This window comes from Pogona vitticeps, chromosome 2, assembly GCF_051106095.1.
Source record: "Pogona vitticeps strain Pit_001003342236 chromosome 2, PviZW2.1, whole genome shotgun sequence".
Classification (NCBI taxonomy): domain Eukaryota; kingdom Metazoa; phylum Chordata; class Lepidosauria; order Squamata; family Agamidae; genus Pogona; species Pogona vitticeps.
Genome location: NC_135784.1, coordinates 268,987,691 through 269,010,710, shown reverse-complemented (window position 1 = coordinate 269,010,710; position 23,020 = coordinate 268,987,691). Strand labels below are relative to the sequence as shown.

The following is a 23,020-nucleotide window of genomic DNA, read 5'->3' as shown; positions in this document are numbered from 1 at the left end:
TCTAGACCAAAGGTCTACTCTCATGTTTTCACTTTTCTTATTTTGAAAAGTGTTCATGTAGTGTATCTAATCCACACATCCCACATACACTAAAGCTGTCTCCGTGGTTTCCAGCTGACATGACTATATCTTTGCTACCTGTGTAATCTGAATAGATGATCTCCCACTTCTTGTGTATGAATCTGCTGAAACAGGGATTTTTTTTTGGGAAATTAATGTGATATTGCACCGGAAACTGCCTTGTAGCATTTCATGTCACTTCTTACTCCCATGATTTTGAAACCTACTTTTAAGCCAGCACCTTGAGCTTTTTCATCTTTCAGCTCATCACTGTAGTTTGTACAATGTGCATGGAAGGACCTCTCATCATTATTTAATAGGTGCTTAATAAAGTCTACTGATCTCATTTTTCTTTCATTTAGAGAGATTGTTCAGGCTTCTTCGAAAGTTACAAAATTTTGTCCGAACATCTTAGAACTTTCCTTGCTTTTTGGAAGTTATTTTTATTTGCTGAAATAATTATTTATGTTTACTGAACGGACATATTATTTCTTCATAGGTAGAAGGTGTTACAGATTCGCCTGAGGAAGACTTGAACCCTGTAAGAGGAAATGTCACCTTTCCTCCTGGCACAGCTATATTGATTTATAACTTATTTGTTCTTGATGACCAGGTATAATCATGTGCCATTCATTTTTATGGGCTTGGTATATGTGTTAGGCTGTTGAAATTATTGAAGCAAAATATTTATAACTTTAGCTACCATTGGATTGGTTCACCCTTAACTTAGAACTAACATTACCTGTTAGTAGGAGTACTCAGAAATATTTCTTTCCAGATATAACTCTTAAGCTACATTCTGATGACCTTCCACCAAAATAGGTAGATTCCTGAGAGAGAGAGAGAGAGAGAGAGAGAGATTTAATCTCTCGGTTGATTGGAATTGTGCTTCACTTGGTAAATATTTATATACAAAGTGTGGGTGGGTGGAAGATGTGAGGAAAATTTTGGGTTATGGAAGCAACATTTGTTTGTGAAGGAAGGTGGGTTCTCTTAGAAGAACTAATGTGGAACAGTGAATTTGACTCTCTTTTGGAGATTTGTGTTGAAATACAGTAGTGCCTCGACTTACAAACTTAATTGGTTCTGGTATGATGGTCATAACTCGAAGCACCATTTCCCATAGGAATGCATTGAAATGCAATTAATCTGTTCCGTTTGAAGAAAAACACACCACAAAATACTGCAAGACGCATCGGAAATGCGATTAATCCATTCTGGCCGAAGGGAAGAGGGAAAAAAAAACAGAAAAGCAAACAAACCCTGCGAGACCAATTGGAAATGCAATTGATCCGTTAAGGCTGAAGGAAAAAACAAAACCAAAAGGCAAACAAACCCTGCAAGACCCATCGGAAATGAAAAAAAATCACCAAGAAGCAAACAAACCCTGCAAGACCCATCACAGCATAGAAACATAACCCCACCACCCAGGCCAAACCCACGCTGTTAAACCCACTCAGAACAGCCAGTTTCTAAAAAGTAGAAAGCAGCACCTTACCAGGCAGTCCGAAGCCGCCTCCGAACGCACACTCTCTAGCCGCTGGGGCGAAAGAGCTACAAAGAAGCAGCTCTTTGCCACAAACAGTTAGCAATTTGAATTGCCCGCCTTTTTCTCTGCCTTTTTTCTGGTTGTAACTGAAAGCTCCGGTTGCAAGTCGAAGCAAAATTTTGCAGCCGGAGCTGGTCGTAACTCGAAATGGTCATAAGTCGGGATGGTTGTAAGTTGAGGCACCACTGTACTTGCCATTTGAGCATATTGAGGCAAACAAATCAGTGTTAAAATACTGTCACTATTAACATGAATGAAGAGAAACCAGTGTCTAAATAGTTGTTTAAAAGACTCCTATTTTCCTGGTGGGAACTTCAGGTCACTTTTTCATTCTGGTAAAAGTACTGTTTCAGTAGGACTTTGCAAAGAGTAATCTAAACAGCAAGCTCAGTTGCAGCGTCAGTCTATACCCTGAGGTGTTTTTTTGTTTTGTTTTGTTTTGCTTTGACATATAACTAATTAACAGATTCTGGATTCAGAGTGAAAAGCATTCTAGAGAGAGCTACAAAATGATAAGAAAATATGACAAACATCAGGAAAAAATGCCAGCTCTGTGTAAAATCACACAAATAAATCCTTCATCTAAATAAAATAAAACATATGCTCTATTTCGGGATGTATGTGCTTCAGTGATAATTTATAGCAATGTTTTGTAGGGTTAGACAACCTAGGATGATAGGAAAGCTCTATTTATATATTTAGACACAAGTGAAACTTTTTTCTGCTTTGTTAAACAATTTGCTGTTTTGCACATTTTAATCTTTGATGTAAGTAATCATTACTGGTTAATATTACTTTTTTAGATCCCAGAAAATGATGAATTATTTATTGTTCATTTGAGAAGTGTTGAAGGAGGAGCTGAAATCAACACATCAAGAAATTCCCTTGAGATTATTATTAAGAAAAATGATGGTCCAGTGCGATTTGCTCAAGGTGTTTACATGGTGCATGAAGAGGATGACATACTAACAATTCCAGTAGTTCGGGGTAAAGATGATGCTGGGAACATAATTGGACCGAATGAAAATGAAGTCTCCATTCGTTACATCCTTTTAACTGGGAATTCAACAGCACATGCACAGCTCAACTTAGACTTTTTAGATCTACAGCCAAATACAACTGTTATTTTTCCACCTTTAGTACTTGAATCTTATATTGCATTCAAAATCCTTGATGATGCCATACCAGAAATTGCTGAGACTTTTCATATCATGCTACTTAGGGATACTTTACAAGGAGATGCTGTCTTAACAAATCCATCCATTGTCCAAGTTACCATTAAGCCCAATGATAAACCTTATGGAGTACTATCTATCAACAGCCTATTGTTTACTAAATCAGTTATTATTGATGAAGATCAAATGTTAAGGTATTGTAGCTTTTCACTGTAATCACATTGTCAAAGTAGATTTATGAGTTTAGTTGCAATTTATTTGAGAACACAAATTTTGACTGTACATTTTTGTAAGCTTTTTTGGTAGAATTCTTTTATGTTTAGAAATGAGTTATAAGTTGCAATTTGTGTGTGTGTGTGTGTGTGTGTGTGTGTGTGTGTGTGTGTTTGTTCATTTTTTGCTTTGCCATTAATACCTGTCTTTGACATTTGAATCAGGCTTAGTGCTGTGGCTAGAACTCCAACTAATTTCTCTTCATCATATTGGCAACAATTTCATGGAAAAAAACCATACAATCAGTCCCTAGTCCTCCATTAATGTTCTTCCAATTGCACTGCTGAGGGATAAGTAGTTACACAGAGCAGGAGACACTTAAGAGGCACCTTGCTTTACAGTTAACTTTTTAAACATTGATAAAATTAATATCCATAATCCTATTGGGGATTTATATCAGCATAAGTTTAATTGTATAAATTGTGGCTGTGAATTGCTCCTAATTAATGAGTTACTACTTGTATTCCTCATTATATGCCAGTTGTGCTTATGATGTTCATTAGTGGCAATTTTGTACTGTACTTTTTGCAATTGCACTTATATTGGTGTGAATCCCCAGTAGGATTCTGGTGCCTGTGTAGTAAATATTTATCTTGTCCTAATGCTTTCTTGGAATTGGTTCTTCGAAGTGTCCATATTCAGTTTAGGAGCATAAATCCGATTCTAGGAGCAGATATGTTCTTCATAGGAAGTGTGCAAATGGGGACCAGATCCTGTTCTGTAAATGAAGCCTGCGTAAGGATGATGACATCACCAGCAAGAAAGATTTTTGACGATGAAAGAGTTCCTGCTACTGTCTTGAAGATTGTCTGATTTGCATGTAACCAGTCTCATCGAACACGTACTATGCAAGGTGTAGGATAGAAGAAGGAGCTCTTCATTTGCCAAATATTCCTCCCTGATGGTAATGTTAACACCCATATGCAAATGTAACTTACGGAATAGGATGTTAACCATTGTATGTATTTATGTGTATGGTGTAGATAGACATATCCTAAAAATAATTTCTTTAATATTCCCAAATAGCCACCACACGTTCTGATCCCAGTGGCATTCAACTCTTCCCACCTGTCCCAAGCATCCCAAATCCTTCCCCAGGTTGAAAGGGATCCTTAAGGAGTCTCAGAACTGCTCTCTCTCTCTGTGTGTGTGAATCTTAAATGAAAATTAAAGTCTGCAGCTGATGACATCATCAGCCTTCACACAAGAGGAGATACTCAACAGGATTTCAGTTAATGAGTTGTGTGATTTTTTGTGCAACTGATAATGTCTGCACTGATTTCTTAACTTGGAGGAATTTGCCTCCAAAATAATGTCATTTGTGTAGCTATGCAAGACAATCTTAGCTATAGTGTATAGAATGTACTACGAGGAGAGATTCTCTAATAAACCTTAGGACATGAGCTAATTTTGAGAAAGGCACTCCCTTAGTTGTTTTATACTTTAAAATCAAAACCATCACCTTGATTAGGTCAAGGCCTAGATGCGAAACCCATCACAGCTGGCTGTATCCATTAGCTATTCAGTGGCTATATTGTCCACTCATTATGCTTTTGGATCTACAAAGACAGTCTCATGTACAGTGTTTTACAATAAGCCAACAAGAAGATCATCATGGCTAAATTATCTAAGAACAGTCAAAGCTTGCAAAGAATTTGAAGCTGGCAAAGAGGACTCCTAGATATTGATGCCATCTTGGGTTTCCATGGTAAATCTGTATGAATGAATTACTACAGGAACCTGCTACTGCTCTATAGTGGACACACCTCCTTTGTAGTGGACACACCTCCTTTGTTAAATTTTATTTGCAACTTCTAGGTACGAAGGCATCGCTGTTGTAAGGAATGGTGGGACACATGGAAATATTTCTGTTTCCTGGATTATAACCCGCAACAGCACTGATCCCTCACCTGTGACTGCAGACCTCACTCCAGACTCAGGGGTGTTACACTTTTCTCAAGGGCAGCTGTTGGCATCAATTCCTCTGAACATCATTAATGATGATTTGCCTGAGGAAGCAGAGCCATACCTGCTTAGGATTCTAGCACACACAGTAGAGGGAGGCGCAGAAGTGAGTGAACCCAACGAGGTGAGTCTGTATTTATTCCTGTATCTGTGGAGTGAGCTACACGTGGCTACTGAACTGTATGTCTACCTTTTATTTTGTGGTCCCTGAAACACTTATTTGCAATATATCCTTCTCACTACCACCCCACTACAGAGATATACCCTCCCCACGTAACAACTGCCTTTGGCATCTTCATACTAAACCTAGCTACCTCTTTCCTAAGGCTCCTAAGTTAGGTGTTAGCCCCAGGACAACATCCCCCAAATGTCTCCAAAGAATTTGGGGTTGCCCTTTTTAACCATGCCATCAAGCCCTTGCTCCAGGTGATATAAACGGTTTCAATTAATAAAAAAGAACCATGGTCCTTGAAATCTTTAAGGAGTGTGATTCTCATTAAAAAACCCCATCCCTTGTTTTGACAGAAAGTAAGGTCTCTTCTGAATATTTCAGAGGGAGGGTGGAACTGACAGTACTTTCCACGCAGAACTATCCCCTTCATAGTTACTCCTGCTCTAAAGAAATGCAAGTAGTCAAACAACAAGAAAAAAATATATACAGGTTAAAACTAGATAGCTGCAAGATAATAGAGGTGTTAGCTGGGAACTTCATTTTGGTGAGCTAGGTTAGCTTTAACTTCAAAATTGTGTTTACAGTGCAATCCTATGCAGGCTTGCTCTAGAATAAGACCCCAGTGGAATCTGCTTAGAGAAAAGGGGGCTGAGGATTGCAGCTGTACTAAAGTGAGGACTAGGACTCAAGAGACCCGGGTCTGAATCCCAGCTTGGCCTTGGAAATTCATCCATTCATGGGTGTGAAACTAGGAAAGCCATTTCTTAAATATTTCACTTACCTCAAAAGCTTTATTAGGGTGGCTAAGTCAATTCCGACAGGATGGCAAATAACATACTAAAACTGGGAATACAGGTCCTCATGCATGCTCTCTTTGAGAAGGATCTACCACTGTCAAGTGGAAGAGGATGCATGGAGAAAAATTACATGTATCCCACATAGTACCACGCCACAGAAGTTTTATCACACCACTGCCACCACTTGGAAGGTCATGCAAAGTCAGGTGTTTCAGGTCCTATACCTTTCAAAATAAAAATATAGAAGTTCAGTCAAAGCCACAATGAAAAGATAGTACAGTGTGGATTTTAATAGTAATTTGCTCTTAACAAGAATGTTTTGTTGTCATTCTTGCAGCTTCTTTTTTACATTCAGGACAGTGATGATGTCTATGGTGTGATAAGATTCTATCCTTTGGAGAATCAGAGGATAGAAAGCAGCCCAGATGGACGTTTTTTGTCCCTAAGCTTTGCAAGGCAAAGGGGAACGGTCAGAGATGTAAGGTTGTCATATACAGTTGTATACATTCCTGCTGGGACTGTGGATCCTGACCGAGCTAAAGAAGGTGTTCTAAACATTTCTGGAAGAAGCTTCCTCTACTTACCAGAAGGGAAAATGGAGGACACCGTAAAAGTACCAATAAGAAATGATGCATTTCTTCAAAATGGGGCCCATTTCTTCATACAGGTATATATTATAACGTATAAAAGCATATGGTATAAAACTGTCTTAACTTACTAGTGTAATGTTGTGGCATGGTTACTCAACTTTCCAGAAGGTTTTTGGCAATGTTATTACATTGTAGCATTGCTCTTTGTCTCACGGGTTAACTGTAATGGCCCCAGTCTTTAACTATGGCTAAATGATTGGAAGCAAGCTGCTAGATCATCCTCTTATTTCTCCTCTTCCCATTCAAGTTCAGCCAGGCCTCCACCAACCTTAATTAAGGTTACCATAGTGGTCAGAGTTTAAAATCAGTGTTTTTAATAGGCTTAAAATCCTGCTCAATAGGAAATCTAGTTTGCTGTTATTTATATGGACTGTGATGATTTAATTTGTAACTATGATGAAAACTTTCAGCTATATAGTGGCAAGAATTTGTCATAGTGATACAGTGTAATAGGGATGGACTAGTGAGAGAGAAGAAATGATATGCTATTTCTAAGGTCTTAATAGATGACAGACTGATTCTGATTTTCTTCCTCCTACGAGCAACCCTGCAATGTGATCGCATTTGTTATTCACGTCTTTGCTGTACACGTAGAAAGGAAGTGATTCCACTCACATTTCTGCGTTAGCACATTTTCACAGTCATGTCTTCTTAACCACTTTGCTTCTCTTGAGTACTGTTTCTAGATGTGAGATCAGCATCTGGTCTAGTGAGATGCTTTACATCTCTATTGGTTGGTTACTCAAGAATTGGCTTCATGTGAGAGTAATATGATCTTAAAAAGTCTGTAAGTTTTTAAAGAATAATTTGGGGACTGGATTTGTATGAAGTGAGAATGAAACCAATATTAAATAAAGTGTTGGTCAAAAGAATAGATGAAGAAACTGAATATTTTTCAATGTCAAATCCAGGTTTTGGATCTAATTACAGTGGTGCCTCGCTTAATGGGCGCCCCGTTGAGCGATTAAATCGCTTAACGAGGGGCTCCGGGCCATCACTGGAGCATTTGCTCAGCGATGGCCCCTATGGAGTTTTTTCGCTTTGCGATGTTCGCTAAGCAGTTTGCTTAGCGAATATCGCATAACAAAGTGGGGGAGAACAGCTGATCGGCGGTTCCAAAATGGCCGCTGGAAGGTCCGTGCCACATTTTCGCGCCCTGCCCTCGCTTACCGAGGGCGCGAAAATGGCGGTGCTATGGAGGAACATCGCTTAACGGTGAGTTTTCTATGGCTTTCCCCGTTCCGTTCAGCGATGTTTCTGCATAGCGAGGGTTAATCTGGAACGGATTAATCTCGCTATGCGAGGCACCACTGTACTTGGGTTTAACTTGAGATGTAATTATGAGATCTGTCGAACTAAAACAGAACTACAAATTCAAAGGTTCCCAGAAAATGTTTACAACTAACCTGGTTATGATCTGAGCACTGAACCTCAGCACCTTCAGCAACAATGCAAACAAAACTAACCAAACCAAAGCAAACCAACAACCAAAAAAAAACAAAACCCCAAAAAACAAACAAACCCTGAGTCCTGCTCTGCTGAGCTGGCATTCTGCTTCTTTGTGCCACTAACAGTACTGGTACCATGGTTGATTTGTTTCACTTGTGTGATTATTTGTGATCTATGCAATATAAAGTGCTCATCGGAATTCATACTCATGGAAGTTAGTTTTGAAAGAGAACAATTATAGAGATAATGGTCTTCCTTTTGTTAATTTAAGTACTTTATATATATAGGAAAACTTTAGATTCAAAGCAGAGAAGGTACAAGAAACTGGAATGAACATACAGTACCAGAATTAGTTTTACTCATAGCTTTGACATTTTCCTCTCACTTTCTCCTTCTTCACTTCATCTCATTCTCTGCACTGGGAGATTGCCATACAGATTTGAGAACTAGTCACACAATTACTTCCACACTTGTTTGTTTAGTCTGGAGACCTTTCCTCAGGATGTTTCTATTTGACTGAAAAATGTGAGTTCATAACTGGCTTCGGTCGTTAGCTTAATCTCTAGTTTGGGTGCATATGTTAAAATGTGATTAAATGTTTTCCCAGTTGTTAATTTTACATCTTCAAATGTGTCCGGCATAAAGAGATGCAAGCATTACATCACTGTGTTCCCAGGATTATTGAGAGGGTGATCTCTTCCTGTAATGGATGTCTGATATAATTCCATCTCAGAATTTTTCCCCAGTCATAGATTTTATACGCATTCAAAAAAAGAGAAAAGAATAACTAGGAAAATGTTGCATAGTTCAAGAAATAATTATTGTATGTGTACAAATGCTAGACACTCTTAACATTTTCATTTATCTTGCTGCAGCTGGAAAACACTGAATTGACGAATATTGTTCCTCTAATTCCACCTGTAAGTCCTAGACTTGGTGAAATCCGAAATATCTCCTTAAGAATTACACCTGATATTGCAAATGGAGAAATTGGCTTTACCACCAATCTTCCAATAATTTTAGAAGAGCCAGAAGATTCTATTTTTGCAGTAGTAAGTTCATATTTACCTATGTTGTTCTTTCATATTTCAAGCTTCATTTGGGAAATTACAAAGTCTGCACAAATTTAGTAAAATTTTGCAACATGGTCTTAGGTGAAATGTTTCTTAGGTCATCATGGTGACAATATAATGGATAACAAAGAATAAAAATAATTGTAAGAAATTTGAAGCAGACTTAAGACTTTTTGAATTGAAACGTCATAATTTTTTTCTACTGTATATTACAAAGTTCTGCTTTCCTAATTTCAGATAAAATCTGTATCAGAAGCAGTACTTTCTCAATAAAAAATAACTGGGGAAAAGCAAGCAGAATATTATAATATGGCTGTGGGGTTCATATGGGTATCTAGGTGTTCACTTAGTCTCAGTCTAGATAGGACTTTGGTCCTATTTAGCATGAATCGTAGTATACTGGATTTTGGAGACAGCATATAACTCTCATGAACATCCTGCATTTTTCATGTACACAGAACACTGAAGATTCTTTTTCTTTCTTTCTTTCTTTCTTTCTTTCTTTCTTTCTTTCTTTCTTTCTTTCTTTCTTTCTTATTCAAGAAGTACAAACTCACAGAACTTGATGTATTTTCTAGATCTCTGTTCCCTTGCATCGAGATGGTACTGATGGACAAGCCATTGTGTTCTGGAGCCTGAAACCTTCTGGCCTCAATGCAAGAGCAGTAACTATTGATGATATAAGTCCTTTTTCTGGCTCTGTTGTTTTCGTATCTGGACAAAGTGACACAGCAATCAACGTTAATGTTCATGCTGATGACATACCTGAAATGAATGAGACTCTGATGTTGTCATTAGACAGGTACACTTCTGTACTTTGTTAAAAGCAAATACATTTATTAATTTCTCTCCCTTTGATGTTAGAAGTATTGAGGACTAGCTAGCAGCTATTTAAAATGCAATCTTACGTTCACTTTGTTCAGTGTGAGGCTCAGTAATCACAACGATGGTAAGCAACCAGATATCGACATTTCTACTTTTCATCCTCTTGTTGGGGCAGCAGGTCCTTCAGCCTATCAAAAATGTTCCTTTAAGAATTGGGGAATTGGATTAGGATGAATGGCCAAGGCATGGTACAGGTAGATCCCGGAATATTGAACAGAGTTATTTTCTCTGAGTCCACTGACCTTTGTGTAGTATTGGGGATGAAGGTGGATAGAGAGGCTGCTGTGGTGAGAAAAGATTGAGAATGTGTGCTTCCAAACATCCCTGGCTCCTAAACCTGGGCCCAAGGTAGAAGCCATGTCTGTATGTAATGCATACCAGGCACAGATTATGGCTTTAACTATGAAATCTAACAAATGAACAAGCACCCCAATTTCTGGTCTTTTTATCTCTTGTCCTTTTTGTCTGGTATTGCTTTTGGGTGGGCAAACAGATGGAAGAACAAGCCAGAGACAAGCTATTGTTTTGGGTTCAGATGTAACAACAAATCATGGTTTAAGAAACCAGAGTCAATAGACCAACAAAAAACCTGCAGTACAGTGGTGCCTCGCAAGATGATTTTAATTTGTTCTGCGAAAATCGCTGTCTTGTGAAAAAATCATCTTGCGAGGTACCATAAGGATCGCTAAAACCAATAGTCTTGCAGGTTTTTTGTCCCCCCGAGGCAATCGTCTTGCGAGGCACCACTGTATCTAATGGCAAATTGTGATTGGCAAATGAACCACAGTTTATCGGGGAAGATTTACAAACAAGTCACAATTCAAGAAAGCATAGCCTGGCTTACCATGAACTCAGCTTTATGGATTTATTTTTTTCACATACAAGATTATACTATACTGCAACATTATGTCAGGATACAGGCATGGGTGAATTTATTATATTTACTTAACTTGTGAGTCATATGGTAATAAATGGCTGTGTAATGCTGATTGTCCACTGAAAATGTTTCTGCATTGTGTTTGACAGAGAACATTTCTTTGAAAAGATAATTACACTGATTTTTTTATTTTGGCTTTGTGTATTTCTGTCAAAACATGTCTGTAACAATCTGATTCTTAAAATGCCAAGCTATTCAGAATTAATAACCACATGCAAAGATTTAGTTTCCACAGGAAGGTTTGGATTTGGTGACCTGACAAGAAAAGGAGGGTTGAAACGTTTATTAATGTTAAATGCTGCTGCCTCTCTGGCCCTGTTTAACTTGATTTCCCATAGAGTCTTCTTCAAGTGGCCAGAGAGAGTCTTCTTCATGTGCTCCTTTTTTCAAAATCTAGTTTATTATTGGGTAATATAAAGTACTTTTGAATGCAAACTAATGTAGCCACAGAAGTTATTTGTTAATGATGATGATGTCTAGAACATTGACATTGCAATTCAAGGGGATGCCAGATTTGGAAAAATGAACAAAGTACAGAGAACTGGCAATAGAAACATTTTACCTCAGGAAGAAATACACTTCAGTGGTCCCCATAGTCATTGGGGGTTTGGGAACAATATCAAGAAATTTCACCCAGTACTATAAGCGGTTTCAGATCTCTAAAATCATACCACCATCAGAGCTACAAAAAATGGTAATATTAGGAACAGCATACATAAAGCACTGATATTCAACAGATATTTAGGTTTTTGGTTAAAACTTGTATTTATTATATAATACCAGTCAATGTTTTTATAATGTTGACTGTGCCTGGTGTTTTTGAGTAATAATAATAATAGGAACAGCATGCATACTGTGCCAATATTTAACAGATACAGTGGTGCCCCGCTTGACAACGATAATGCATTCCGGCAAAATAGCTGTATAGTGAAATCATTGTCAAGCAAAGGTAAAAAACCCATTAGAATTCATTAAAAACTGATTAATGTATTCTAATGGGGGAAATACCTCATAGTCCAGCCAAGATCCTCCATAGGACGGCCATTTTCCGGTGCCTGTAAAGCGAGCAATCAGTCCTGAACACGGCGGGGAGCCATTTTGCACAGCGGGTGGCCATTTTGTGACCCGCTGATCAGCTGTTTCAAAACCATTGTTAAGTGAAAAATCGGTTCCCGAAGCAGGGAACCAATCGTCATAAGGTGAAAAACCCCATAGGAATCAGCATTTTGCTATCGCAATAGTGATTGCAAAAAACTCATCATAAAGTGGATTCGTTGTCAAGTGGGTTAATCGTCAAGCGGGGCACCACTGCACTAAGGTTTTTGGTTAAAACTTGTATCTGTTATAGAAAGGCAGTCGATGTTTTTATAATTTGAATTCGCTGTGCCTGGTCCTTCTGAATAATAATAATAATAATAATAATAATAATAATAATAATAATAATAATAATAATAATAATAATAATAATAATAATAATAATAATAATAATAATAATAATAGAAACAACAACAATAATTGCATGTGGTCTAGTCAGTTATAGCATGCAGCAAACCTACCTATTCCTAGGAGTACTGAGTAATGGTGGCACTCTGGAACAGTGCTGGTTCAATAGGTTGAACCTTCTTCCAGGATGCACAATTAGGGATCAAACCCATGGCTTCTCTACCCGACTCACCAAGCTATCCAGCCACCATGGAACTTTATACATGTGATAATGTCTGGTGCACTAATGAGCAATAAGTCCTTCGCTAATGGGCAGAACAAAAGTAAATAACAGTACTGTTAAAGGTGTGGCTCCTACGAGGTTGGCGAGAAAAAGTTAATTTCTAACTAAAAGCAAACTATTGCAGTGATGGGAAATTCATGGCTCTCAATATGATGTTGGACTCCAACTCCCAGTAGTTGACCTATCATATAAATGGTGAGAGGTGATACAGTCCAGTCTCTAGAGGGCCACATGCAGTGGTGTAGTGTGGCTGGCCAGCACCCAGCGCAAAGCAAGTATTGCAGGGTGTGGGTCACATGCTGGCTCTGTGATGCAGCACATGGGTGGTGTGGGGTGTGGGACGGGAAAAGCCCCTGGGGTGGTGCCATGAAGCAGTTGTGGAGCTGTTCGAGGTCTGTGCTGCTGCTGCTGGTGGGCCTGGTGCCCCAGTGGCTTGGACTTGAACCACCAGGAGGGGGAGGTAAAGGTAAAGGTTCCCCTTGACATTTAGTCAGTTGTGTCCAACTCTAGGCGGTGGTGCTCATCCCCATTTCCAAATCGTAGAGTCAGTGTTTGTCCGAATACAGTTTCCGTTGTCACGTGGCCAGCGCGGCTATACACAGAACGCTGTTTACCTTCCCACCGAGGTGGTACCTATTTATCTACTCGCATTTGCATGCTTTCGAACTGCTAGGTTGGTGAGGAGCTGGGACAGAGTGACGGGAGCTCACTCCGTCGCATGGATATGATCTTACGACTGCGGGTCTTCTGAACCTGCAGCACACAAAGGCTTCTGTGGTTTAGCCCGCAGCGCCACCACGTCCCTCAGGAGGGGGAAGAAGAGTGCAAAAAGTGACTGGAGGAGCACACCGGGCGGGTCTTCCCCCCCAAAAAATTTTGCACCTGGGGCAAATGCCCCTGTGGCCCCCTGCACGCTGTGTCACTGACCACATGCTACTTATTTTTCATTTATTGCATAATTTCTAAACTTTGAGCCCGTTGAGGACAGAGGATGGTATCTTTGCATCCATCACTTGCCACAGTGTTAATATTAAATCAAATCTCAGTAGTAGTAGTGAAATGTGTGCTCTTTTTGCTCCTTTATCCCAGGGTATTTACTTAGGTGTCAGATTTTCTGTGCACAGAAAGCACTGGTTCTTAACCTTTGTTACTCAGATGTTTTTGGACTGCAACTCCCAGAAGCCTTCACCATCAGCTCTGCTGGCTGGGGTTTCTGGGAGTTGCAGTTCAAAAACACCTGAGTAACAAAGGTTAAGAACCACTGTTGTAGAGCACCCATTAATTTAAATGGGAGTTTAACTGCTTCTCAGAAAAGTGTTCCAGATATGTGTGCTTGCATCAACAATGACGTATACACTCTGAATCATGAAAAGGCAGATAAGACTTTATAATGAAGCCAAGTAATTGATATCTTGAAAAAGTGGTGAGTTTGATATCAGAACGCTACTCCATTTCCATTTGCATCTTCTGACAAATGGTTGTGCTTCAGTGGTAAGCATCTGTTGAGAACTGAAGTAATTTTGCACTTAGAAAATGCTTTCCTTGTTTATATCATTCTAACCATTTGATTGGCTGCAAAAGCAGTCACGACTGACATTTCATGGTGTTTTAATGCCTGTTTAAATGCATGCTTTCAAAGATGTCCCCATTACAAAATCTAGACAATGGGCAACCACTGCCTCTTTCTTTCTCTACTTAGACAATGATTTGGGCAGCTTAGTGGAATGACAGGTCCAGGAGGCTTGTACATCTCTGAATAAAAGGGGCTTCTTTTGTCTAATTAAAAGCACTGAGTAATTACAAATGGTCCTGAATAAAATTTATTCAGCTGCTGTGGCTTGTGTGCCTGCACAGTGCTTGGCAGTGAGCAGCTCACTCTTGGAGCGGGCCTTGAATAGTCCTTGACATCCCAATTGGTCATGGGGTCATCTCCCACGAGTGGGAATTCCTGAACCTCTTGCTAGTCTTAGCCAGACAAATAGATGCCAAGCCAGTAGGATTCTGACAAAGTGAACATTAGCTGCTAGCATGGGCATTGGGTTTTCGCCCTCCTTTTAAAATTATTATTTTTGCTTCCACTCTCTCAAGAAGTCTCTTACAAAGAATCTGGCAAACCACCGGTTTTGTTCCTACCCTCCATTTCTTTCTCTCTGTATTGACAGGGTAGAGACAGAAAGGTTTGTCGTGTACTTTGGGTAAGTGCAGCAAGCTGTGTCTTTGTCTTCTGTGAATCAGCACTTTGTTTTGGAAGTGGTTGGTCTGGACAAGACTGTCTCCTTCAGTACTTCTTTCCTTCTGAAGCACCATGCCTCACAGACCCCCTCAGGCAATGCATGCTTCCTATTGCCGTTCTCATTGGGAGCATGGGCCAGTAGACTGAAAACGTTGCTTTATGTGGAGCTTATGAATAATAAAACCTTATGAATGCATGGCTCACTGCTTGATGTTTTAGGGCCGTAAAGAACAGTAGGCTAGTTGTTCGGATTTTATCGCTAGAGAGCCTGCCCTCCCACATGTGTTATAACTGAAGATTGGAATTAAAGTTTGACCAAATAAATTTACTACAGTTATTTTGAAATATATTGTGGGATTTTACTTCACTATCTAGGCAACATGCAACAACGCACAGATACTCAAACGTGCATTCTGCTGTGCCCTGTGGGACTTACTCTCTCATATTTGTAAAGAATTATGGTCTGATTAAAGGAAAATCCATGCATTAGTACTGCAGACTTTTAAAAGATATGACTAATGTGATCATATTATGTTTATTTGATAATAGAGACAGTTAATACAAATTAGCCATGATCCCGAGAGAACCATTTTTGTACCCTCAAGTGCATGTCAGGAGCCTGAAACGTTAATTAAAGTAGTTAAATATCACTTCAGGGACACAGAATTTGGCTAAGATTTACATTTAGTTCTGTAGGCTCAATCCCTAACAGTTTTAAAGTTTCAAAGGCTTCATGCAGATTATGAGAGTTGGTGAACTCATGCGTCTTTGCCAGGCTCCTCTAAAGAACAAGAAACACTCCGTTTTGAACTTTTAAGGGACAAATGCTATCTTGAATGAAGCTGGTGACCGTTTAGTTAACTGGTATTTTATATCAAGCATGGTTGTAAAATTTGTTAAATGTTAGAACATACTATTTTTTTCTGTTTGGCACTCCCCAATTCAAATTTAAAAGCAAAGTTTGCAGCACTGATGTATTACACTGTACAGTATTATGTTGTCTTTCTTTCTGTGATGTGTGCATGTTTGTTTATTTCTAATCCAACCAATGTGCCACAATGTTCTTGTATGAAATATGGTGCAAGTGTTTGCTCATTTCTGTATTTTTTTGCATCATTTGTATGACACATTTTAATGTCCATTCACAAAGTGGTTATAAGTAGGAAAAACATGAGTACAAGAGACAGTAATCAAAATCCGTGCAGTAAAACTGCCAATAAATTCAAAACATTGTCAATCTAAAACAGGTTTTATTGTCCTTAAATGGAACAATTTTTTCTGACTCCAAAAGGAATTCAGTGATGAGGCTAAGCATAGGTTTGTTCAGGACTCTGAATAATAAATAATAACACAGGGGCTGATGATTATGATTGGAAAGCCCCAATAGTTCATGCCTTGCAAAAGGCTTTCATGCAGTTCATTCCAAACTAACAAAGGGATTGAAAATGCTTTGTGATTCCTTTTCTCAGGATAAATGTGGAAAATCAGATCTTAAAATCTGGATACACTACCCGTGAGTTGATCATTCTGGAAAACGATGACCCTGGTGGAGTGTTTGAGTTTGCTTCATCCTCCAGAGGACCCTACCGGATAAAAGTAAATACAAGACAGATGTGAATCATTTCCCTAGTGGCTTTTCATCATATAGGAACACTGAACCATTTCATTCCCCCCCACCCCTGTTTTAATAGGAAGGTGAATCTGTTGAACTCCAGATTGTTCGGTCCAGGGGAGCCCTTATCAAACAGTTTCTACATTACATTGTAGAACCAAGAGACAGCAATGAGTTCTATGGAAACACAGGGATTCTGGAATTTAAACCCGGTGAAAGAGAAATTAAAATTACTCTGTTGACAAGGATGGACGGAATTCCAGAGGTAAAGAAAGAGAGAAAAATAGCTATATAACTTGAAATATTAAATAATACATTTTTGACATTTAGTATACAATAGTCTTGATACCCTATACCTAGAAAACAATGGAAAAGGTCTCCATGAATCATAATTAACTTCACAGCATATAATTATTTATATAAACTCTCCTCCACTGTTTTGATGAATTTCTGGTAAGTTTTGTAAAACATATTAAGCAACATTCTGTTATTTGTGCCTGCTCATGTAACTCTAGTAGTGTACCTTTCAGTGGCAAATAGCTGTCAGTTAAGAAATCAACACTAGCTGGCTGGCTAGCTTACAAAACAGGGGCAAATGACCACGGAGCCAGGCTTTGGGAGTTAAATTCTCCACTATGCCTCCCAATAGAAGAATCCATCTGTGAGACTTCCGGAAAGCTAAATGGCCCCAGAGCACAAGCAGAAGACTGGACTGGTAACCCACTTATGAATATTTTATATGTATAAAACCCCAAGAAGGATTGCTGCATGTCAGAATCAACTTGATTGCATATAACTTATATTATTTAAGATGTTGCTGTTGCATAACTTGGTATACAACAAGAAAAACAAGAGCCAACTCCTTAACTGGTGGCAATTTGCCACTGAAATGTATGATGTTATGTAATACGATTCTTGCCACTATTTTCTTTTGCTGGGGACTGAACATTTTGCCAGCTTCTTATGAAATACTCCTGCCTACTTTGTGTATTGGGGGGAATTTGCTATGTTCATCCTCCTGTTTTCTTCCCCTCCTTGATTGACTTAGAAAGGCACCCCCAAATCTGAAACTGCTACTCAAAGTTCATTCAAATTCATAAGTAGCTTTTTTTAAAAAAAGTATGTTTATATTAAAATAGAGTGTGTATCCTTAGAGCTAGAATTAAGAAGAAGGCCCTATTGTCTGTGAAAGTGGTTCCCAAAGGTGCTCTTGGACTGCAGTTCCCAGCTACGCTGGCCAGGGTTTCTGGGAGTTGCAGTTCAAGGACACCTGGATTACTCACAGTTGGGAACCAATGGTCTGAGGCATGGTCTTCTGGAAAATAATGGTGAATTTGTGTGTGGGTTTTTTTGCTATGGTTTTTGTCATTCACCTGTGTCAACTACAGAATTAGTAGGACATATCTACCGTGTTTCCCTGAAAATAAGACAGGGTCTTATATTAATTTTTGCTTCAAAAATGCATTAGGGCTTATTTTCAGGTGATTTTTTTCCATGTTCAACAATCTACATTTATTCAAATACAGTCTTCTGGTTGCTGCACAATGGTGGGAGACGGTGTTTCACTTAACTGGGGCTTATATTTGGGGTAGGACTTGCATTATAAGCATCCTGAAAAATCCTAATAGGGTTTATTTTCAGGGAAACAGGGTGATTTCTAGAACATATTCTGTTTTGTCATGGAATTGTTTCTGGCATTGCTTGATGCTATATATGTAGAATTTCCTTTCCTTTATAACTTTCATAATACGTTTTCATGGAAATTGTGCTGTCCTGGGATTGTGCCAGAAAAATTAAAAGCACAAACAGGCCATTAGTTTGATCTGGAAGAATTTGGCAATAACCACCCACCCACCCATATCAATCCTCAGTGCAGAATGACAAGTCATGTGTATTGCTGTATATACAACCCAGATTTTGATAATTTTAGTTTTTTTAAACAACAGCTCCTAAAATCCCACAGTTAGCTAGCTGTGGACTCTGGGAGTTGTTGACAAAAAAGTAGCATGTTCATGCTCTGCTATGACATTAAATGTTTAATATGACCAGATATGGAATTATTGTGAGCTAGAATGTAACATCATCGAAGTGTCATCAAAGTTACCAACATGAATTTGACCCAACTCCAGGAGGCAGTGGAAGACAGGAGGGCCTGGTGTGCTCTGATCCATGGGGTCACGAAGAGTCGGACACGACTTAATGACTAAATAACAACAACAAAAGAATGTGACAGATTATACTGTTGGTGTAATATTGGATGTATCACAAATGCTAGCCTTTGTGAAATGTGTGACAGCAGTACATGGTTGTGCATTTTTATTTTGCCTTACCTGGTTGATAACTTTGGATGTTTGACTGTTGCCAGTCTTGTCCATGTTGTTCTGATTTAGTTTCCCTGTTCTAGTTGGATGAATTTTACTCAGTGCTACTCAGTAGCCATGGCGACTCACCAAGTAAGCTGGGAAATGCTACCAGAGTCAACATAACAATTCTGAAAAATGATGACCCACATGGCATAATTCAGTTTCTTGAAGATGGACTGGTAGTAACAATCAATGAAAGTAAAGGGGAAGACATCCATGCTGGTAATTTCTTATCATTCTGTTATAATTTAGTTCCAACATTCCCTCTAAGCTGCACGCACACTCATGTGTGCAATGCTCAGTTGGGGCTGCACATTGGCAGGTGGTGTTGATTTCTGTTTAGTTCTGGTTTCAGATGAAAGCCCCCCCCCGCCTACACACACATGCATGACATTTGAGGGAGGACTGCTTCTAAATACATATTAAGCGTATTTAGAAATCAGCTTCTGCCCATTCTTATAACCTCTGAGTCTCCTGCACAGTGAGGCCAAAAATTAGAGGAAACATTGCTAGCTCATATCAAACTGTCATAATTTCTTAGTGTTTTTGCCTGCCAAGGCTCCTTCACTTGATAGCACAACAGCAAAGATTCTCTTCCTCTTGTGAATAAGTTAGAATTTCTGATCCTACGCTGTTACTCCATTCCACAAATTTATGGGCTCAGTTTTCACCTCTTTTTTTCTTCATTACTTTCATGGTATGTGAAGAAGTGATACTTACACCACAATTCTCCATTTGGAAATAATTATAGAGTTCTGTTTATTAAGTAACCAGTAGTGGAACAAATATTGCTACAAACAATGTGTCTTTGGATGAATACACATGAATTAGGATGTTCTGAGACAGCGACACTGATGCACATCATCCACATCTATGTCACAGGCTTCTTTTTATGAAATATTTAGCTTCATTACCCTAGGTATTTTGTGATGCCATGGCAGCTAAGTGAATGGCGGCCAACCAACGTATTCAGGTAACATTTTTTTTCACTCGTGCAGCAAATGATTACTGCATGAGAAAGCTTTACTTGGATCACCACTTCATCTGTAATGAGGTAGCATGACCAAAGCACACAGTAGTTTCACATTGAAGCCTATCAGTAAGCGTCTATCGCAAAGTCATCTTCTGTCTGGAAAAATGATAAGAAATCAGAAATGATGAGAAGAAAACCTGATTTCTTTCCAGTATTTTCATTTTTTTATTTTCTTCAGAAGCAGTTGCAATAATATAATCTTGATTAAATTGTTTTTCAGGTAGCTTTTTTGTTTCCATATTTTCATGGTAAAAATTGTGCCTTTTAAATTATTTTTCTTTTTTGTAATCTGTGCCATTAATCCCTTAAAGCTGCACATTTACAAATCCATATCTCATGTTTCAAAGCTGTGTTCAGAATCGTAAGAAATCAAGGGACCTTTGGCGTTGTGAATGTTTCCTGGGCAACTTTTCCAGTTTCTACTAAAGACATCTTCCCAGAGCAAGGAACAGTTTTCTTTGGAAATGAGGAATTTTCCCAAAATATCACGATTTATTCAGTGCCTGATGAGGTAAATATTTCCACTAAAGTAACTTCTGATATTTATTTTCACGATGGTGACATCTACTTTTATAACACAGGGAAAGGTGCGTCATAGGAAAGCGTCGCAGCAAATAACAAGGAGTTTTCACATTTCAGTCTAGAAAAATGAGAGACAAATAAAATACTGAATCATGACTCCATAAGAATATTTCCCTCTGGCACATTAACTGAAGAATTTGAAATTTAGCATAAAGAGCAGCAGGAAATATTACTTTGCTTTTTTCAGTAGGTGTGAGGGAAAGCCTACACACCAGCAAACAATCTTGAGAACAATGTTCACAACTTCACTGAAGTCTTCCCTTATTTATTATATTTATATCCTACCTTTCCTTGAGTGAAATAAATCAAATAGAATCACACAGGAATTGTTCATTTAACAATAAGTGAAATAAAAGGCTATGTTTTTCTCTTCTTGCTAATGACTTGCTCTTAATGTAACCTTTGCTCAGTCTTGTAACTTGTATTTCTAGACATCCTTTTGGTAAAGTGATGGCTTTCTTTGGACGAAGATGAGGATAATAGGTTTTAGGGAAGTGATGTGAACTGAATCACATATGTGTATTCAGCATTCTTCCACCAGCAGCCTCAAAAATTGATGATCAAAATGGGAACCTCAGTTGCAACATATATATTTCCTCAAAACTATTCAGTCACAGTAGATTTTGGTGAAATCAGTTTATAAATCCAGCAATGATTTATCAAATATCACCTGACAAATATGTATGTGTGAAGGAGACCACTATGATTAGGATATATATATTCTGAAGGTTCTCAGTTGTCAGGTTGAATTTCCATGTGCTGATTCAAATGCATTTATTTATTTATTTATTTATTTATTTATTTATTTATTTATTTATTTATTTATTTATTTATTTATTTATTTATTTATTTCCTGCCTATCCAGTCGAATGACCACTCTAGGCGGCATTATTGTCAGAGGAGAGATTATCTATAATATTTGATATATATGTACCCAATACAGTAATATTAGTTACAGTTTAGATGGTCTGTGAAGGATATGCAAGAAAAGTAAAAAAGTAATTAGCGAACACAGTCAAAAAAGATAATTAAGAAAATCAGGTACATGGGAATTAGTAAAAAGAAAGCAGCTTAAGAAATGCAGTTAAAGAGCCAGAATGTGTGATATATACTGATCGATACATGTCCTAAGAGACTTGTTGGTTAAATTAATAGGAGGTTGAAAGCTGTGCAATAAAAGTTGAAATGGTGATGGCCCGAAGCAGTTTTCTCGGGATGAAGAAAGCATTATATGACCTGAATGAATGAAGAGATAAATTAGTTAATTTAGCAAGTCACATTGTATGATCTTATTTATTCTCTTTCCCACTCTATAGCAGGGGACTGTAAAACACAAGCAATATGGAAATGAAGCAGTTAAAATGTGAATTTATGTCAGGATGCTAAGAATTTCTTGGAGTGAGTGAATGACCAATTCAGAAGTAGTAAGACTGATGAAGAAGGATGAAGAAAGGATAAATCACAAAACATAAAATGAAGAAAGCTAGGCTACTTCGGTCACATAATGGAAAACAAATGCAGATGCTTACAGCTCAAAATAAAATAAATAGAAAAAGAAATTCAAAAAGGAGAATAACTTTTGAGTGGAGAACCTGGGAGGCTAGATTGGATGCAACAAGACATCATTGTTTAGAGTTGCCACATCCAAAGCCATGACGATGTCCAGCTCCCAGTTTCCTGAATGGAAACATTCAGCGCATTTTCAGTCTAGTAGTATATCATTCTATTATAAGCATATTATTAAACATTAATAATGAAAACGTACATTTCATTGCTTTGTAAGCTTTGTCTTAAAAGCTTTATTATTTAACTATGCTCCATAATTTGTAAGCATTAGTGTTTGGCAAGTCTGTTTTAATTCTGTAGCATTTAGAAGTAGCATAACAATATGATTATTTGCAGATACCTGAAGAAATTGAGGTATTCATCATTAGTCTTTTCAACGCTACAGGAGGTGCTAGAATGGGAAATATAACCACTGCAACCTTACAGATCACAAAAAATGATGATCCAATTTATTTTGCAGGTAAAGTATGTCCTGTGTAGCTTATATTTAAATATTCAGTGTTGAAAAATGGATGATGTTCTGAAAAACAAAAGAAATACGAATAAAGGACACAGATTGATCTCAAATTCACATTAGATACTGGCTAAATTTAGAAGTCTTATTAGAACTTGGTTTGTAAAACTGAGGTGCCCAAGTTGGTTTGTTGTAGCAACAACAAAGCCAAAGTCAAACAAAAAACAGCAACTGTAATTGATAAATGTATTTCAATCTGAGCTGTAGCAGATATAATCCAATTCCTCAGACACATGGAGCATCTGCTGTACGTTCTTATCGGGGCATACATTGTTAGCCTTACAAGTGCTGCTATGTTTTTGCTTTTGGTTTATTTTATTCCTTTTTGTTGTTTAGCAAAGGAGTGAGAAATCAGGTTTATCCACCATTCAAATATAGAGACAACAATGTTGTGACACATTAAAGA

At 38.1% G+C, this 23,020-nt stretch overlaps 1 protein-coding gene across 1 annotated transcript in view; it reads left to right on the top strand.

Moving 5' to 3' along the window:
- Positions 1-23,020, top strand: part of ADGRV1 (adhesion G protein-coupled receptor V1) — a 341,656-nt gene that overhangs the window by 7,298 nt on the left and 311,338 nt on the right. The window contains exons 5-15 of the mRNA XM_072992549.2: positions 560-673; positions 2,413-2,978; positions 4,876-5,146; positions 6,329-6,658; positions 8,966-9,142; positions 9,742-9,965; positions 16,414-16,540; positions 16,636-16,821; positions 18,961-19,141; positions 20,300-20,463; positions 22,437-22,560. Coding sequence (XP_072848650.2) covers positions 560-673; positions 2,413-2,978; positions 4,876-5,146; positions 6,329-6,658; positions 8,966-9,142; positions 9,742-9,965; positions 16,414-16,540; positions 16,636-16,821; positions 18,961-19,141; positions 20,300-20,463; positions 22,437-22,560 — 2,464 coding nt within the window. The remainder of the gene's footprint in view (positions 1-559; positions 674-2,412; positions 2,979-4,875; positions 5,147-6,328; positions 6,659-8,965; positions 9,143-9,741; positions 9,966-16,413; positions 16,541-16,635; positions 16,822-18,960; positions 19,142-20,299; positions 20,464-22,436; positions 22,561-23,020) is intronic.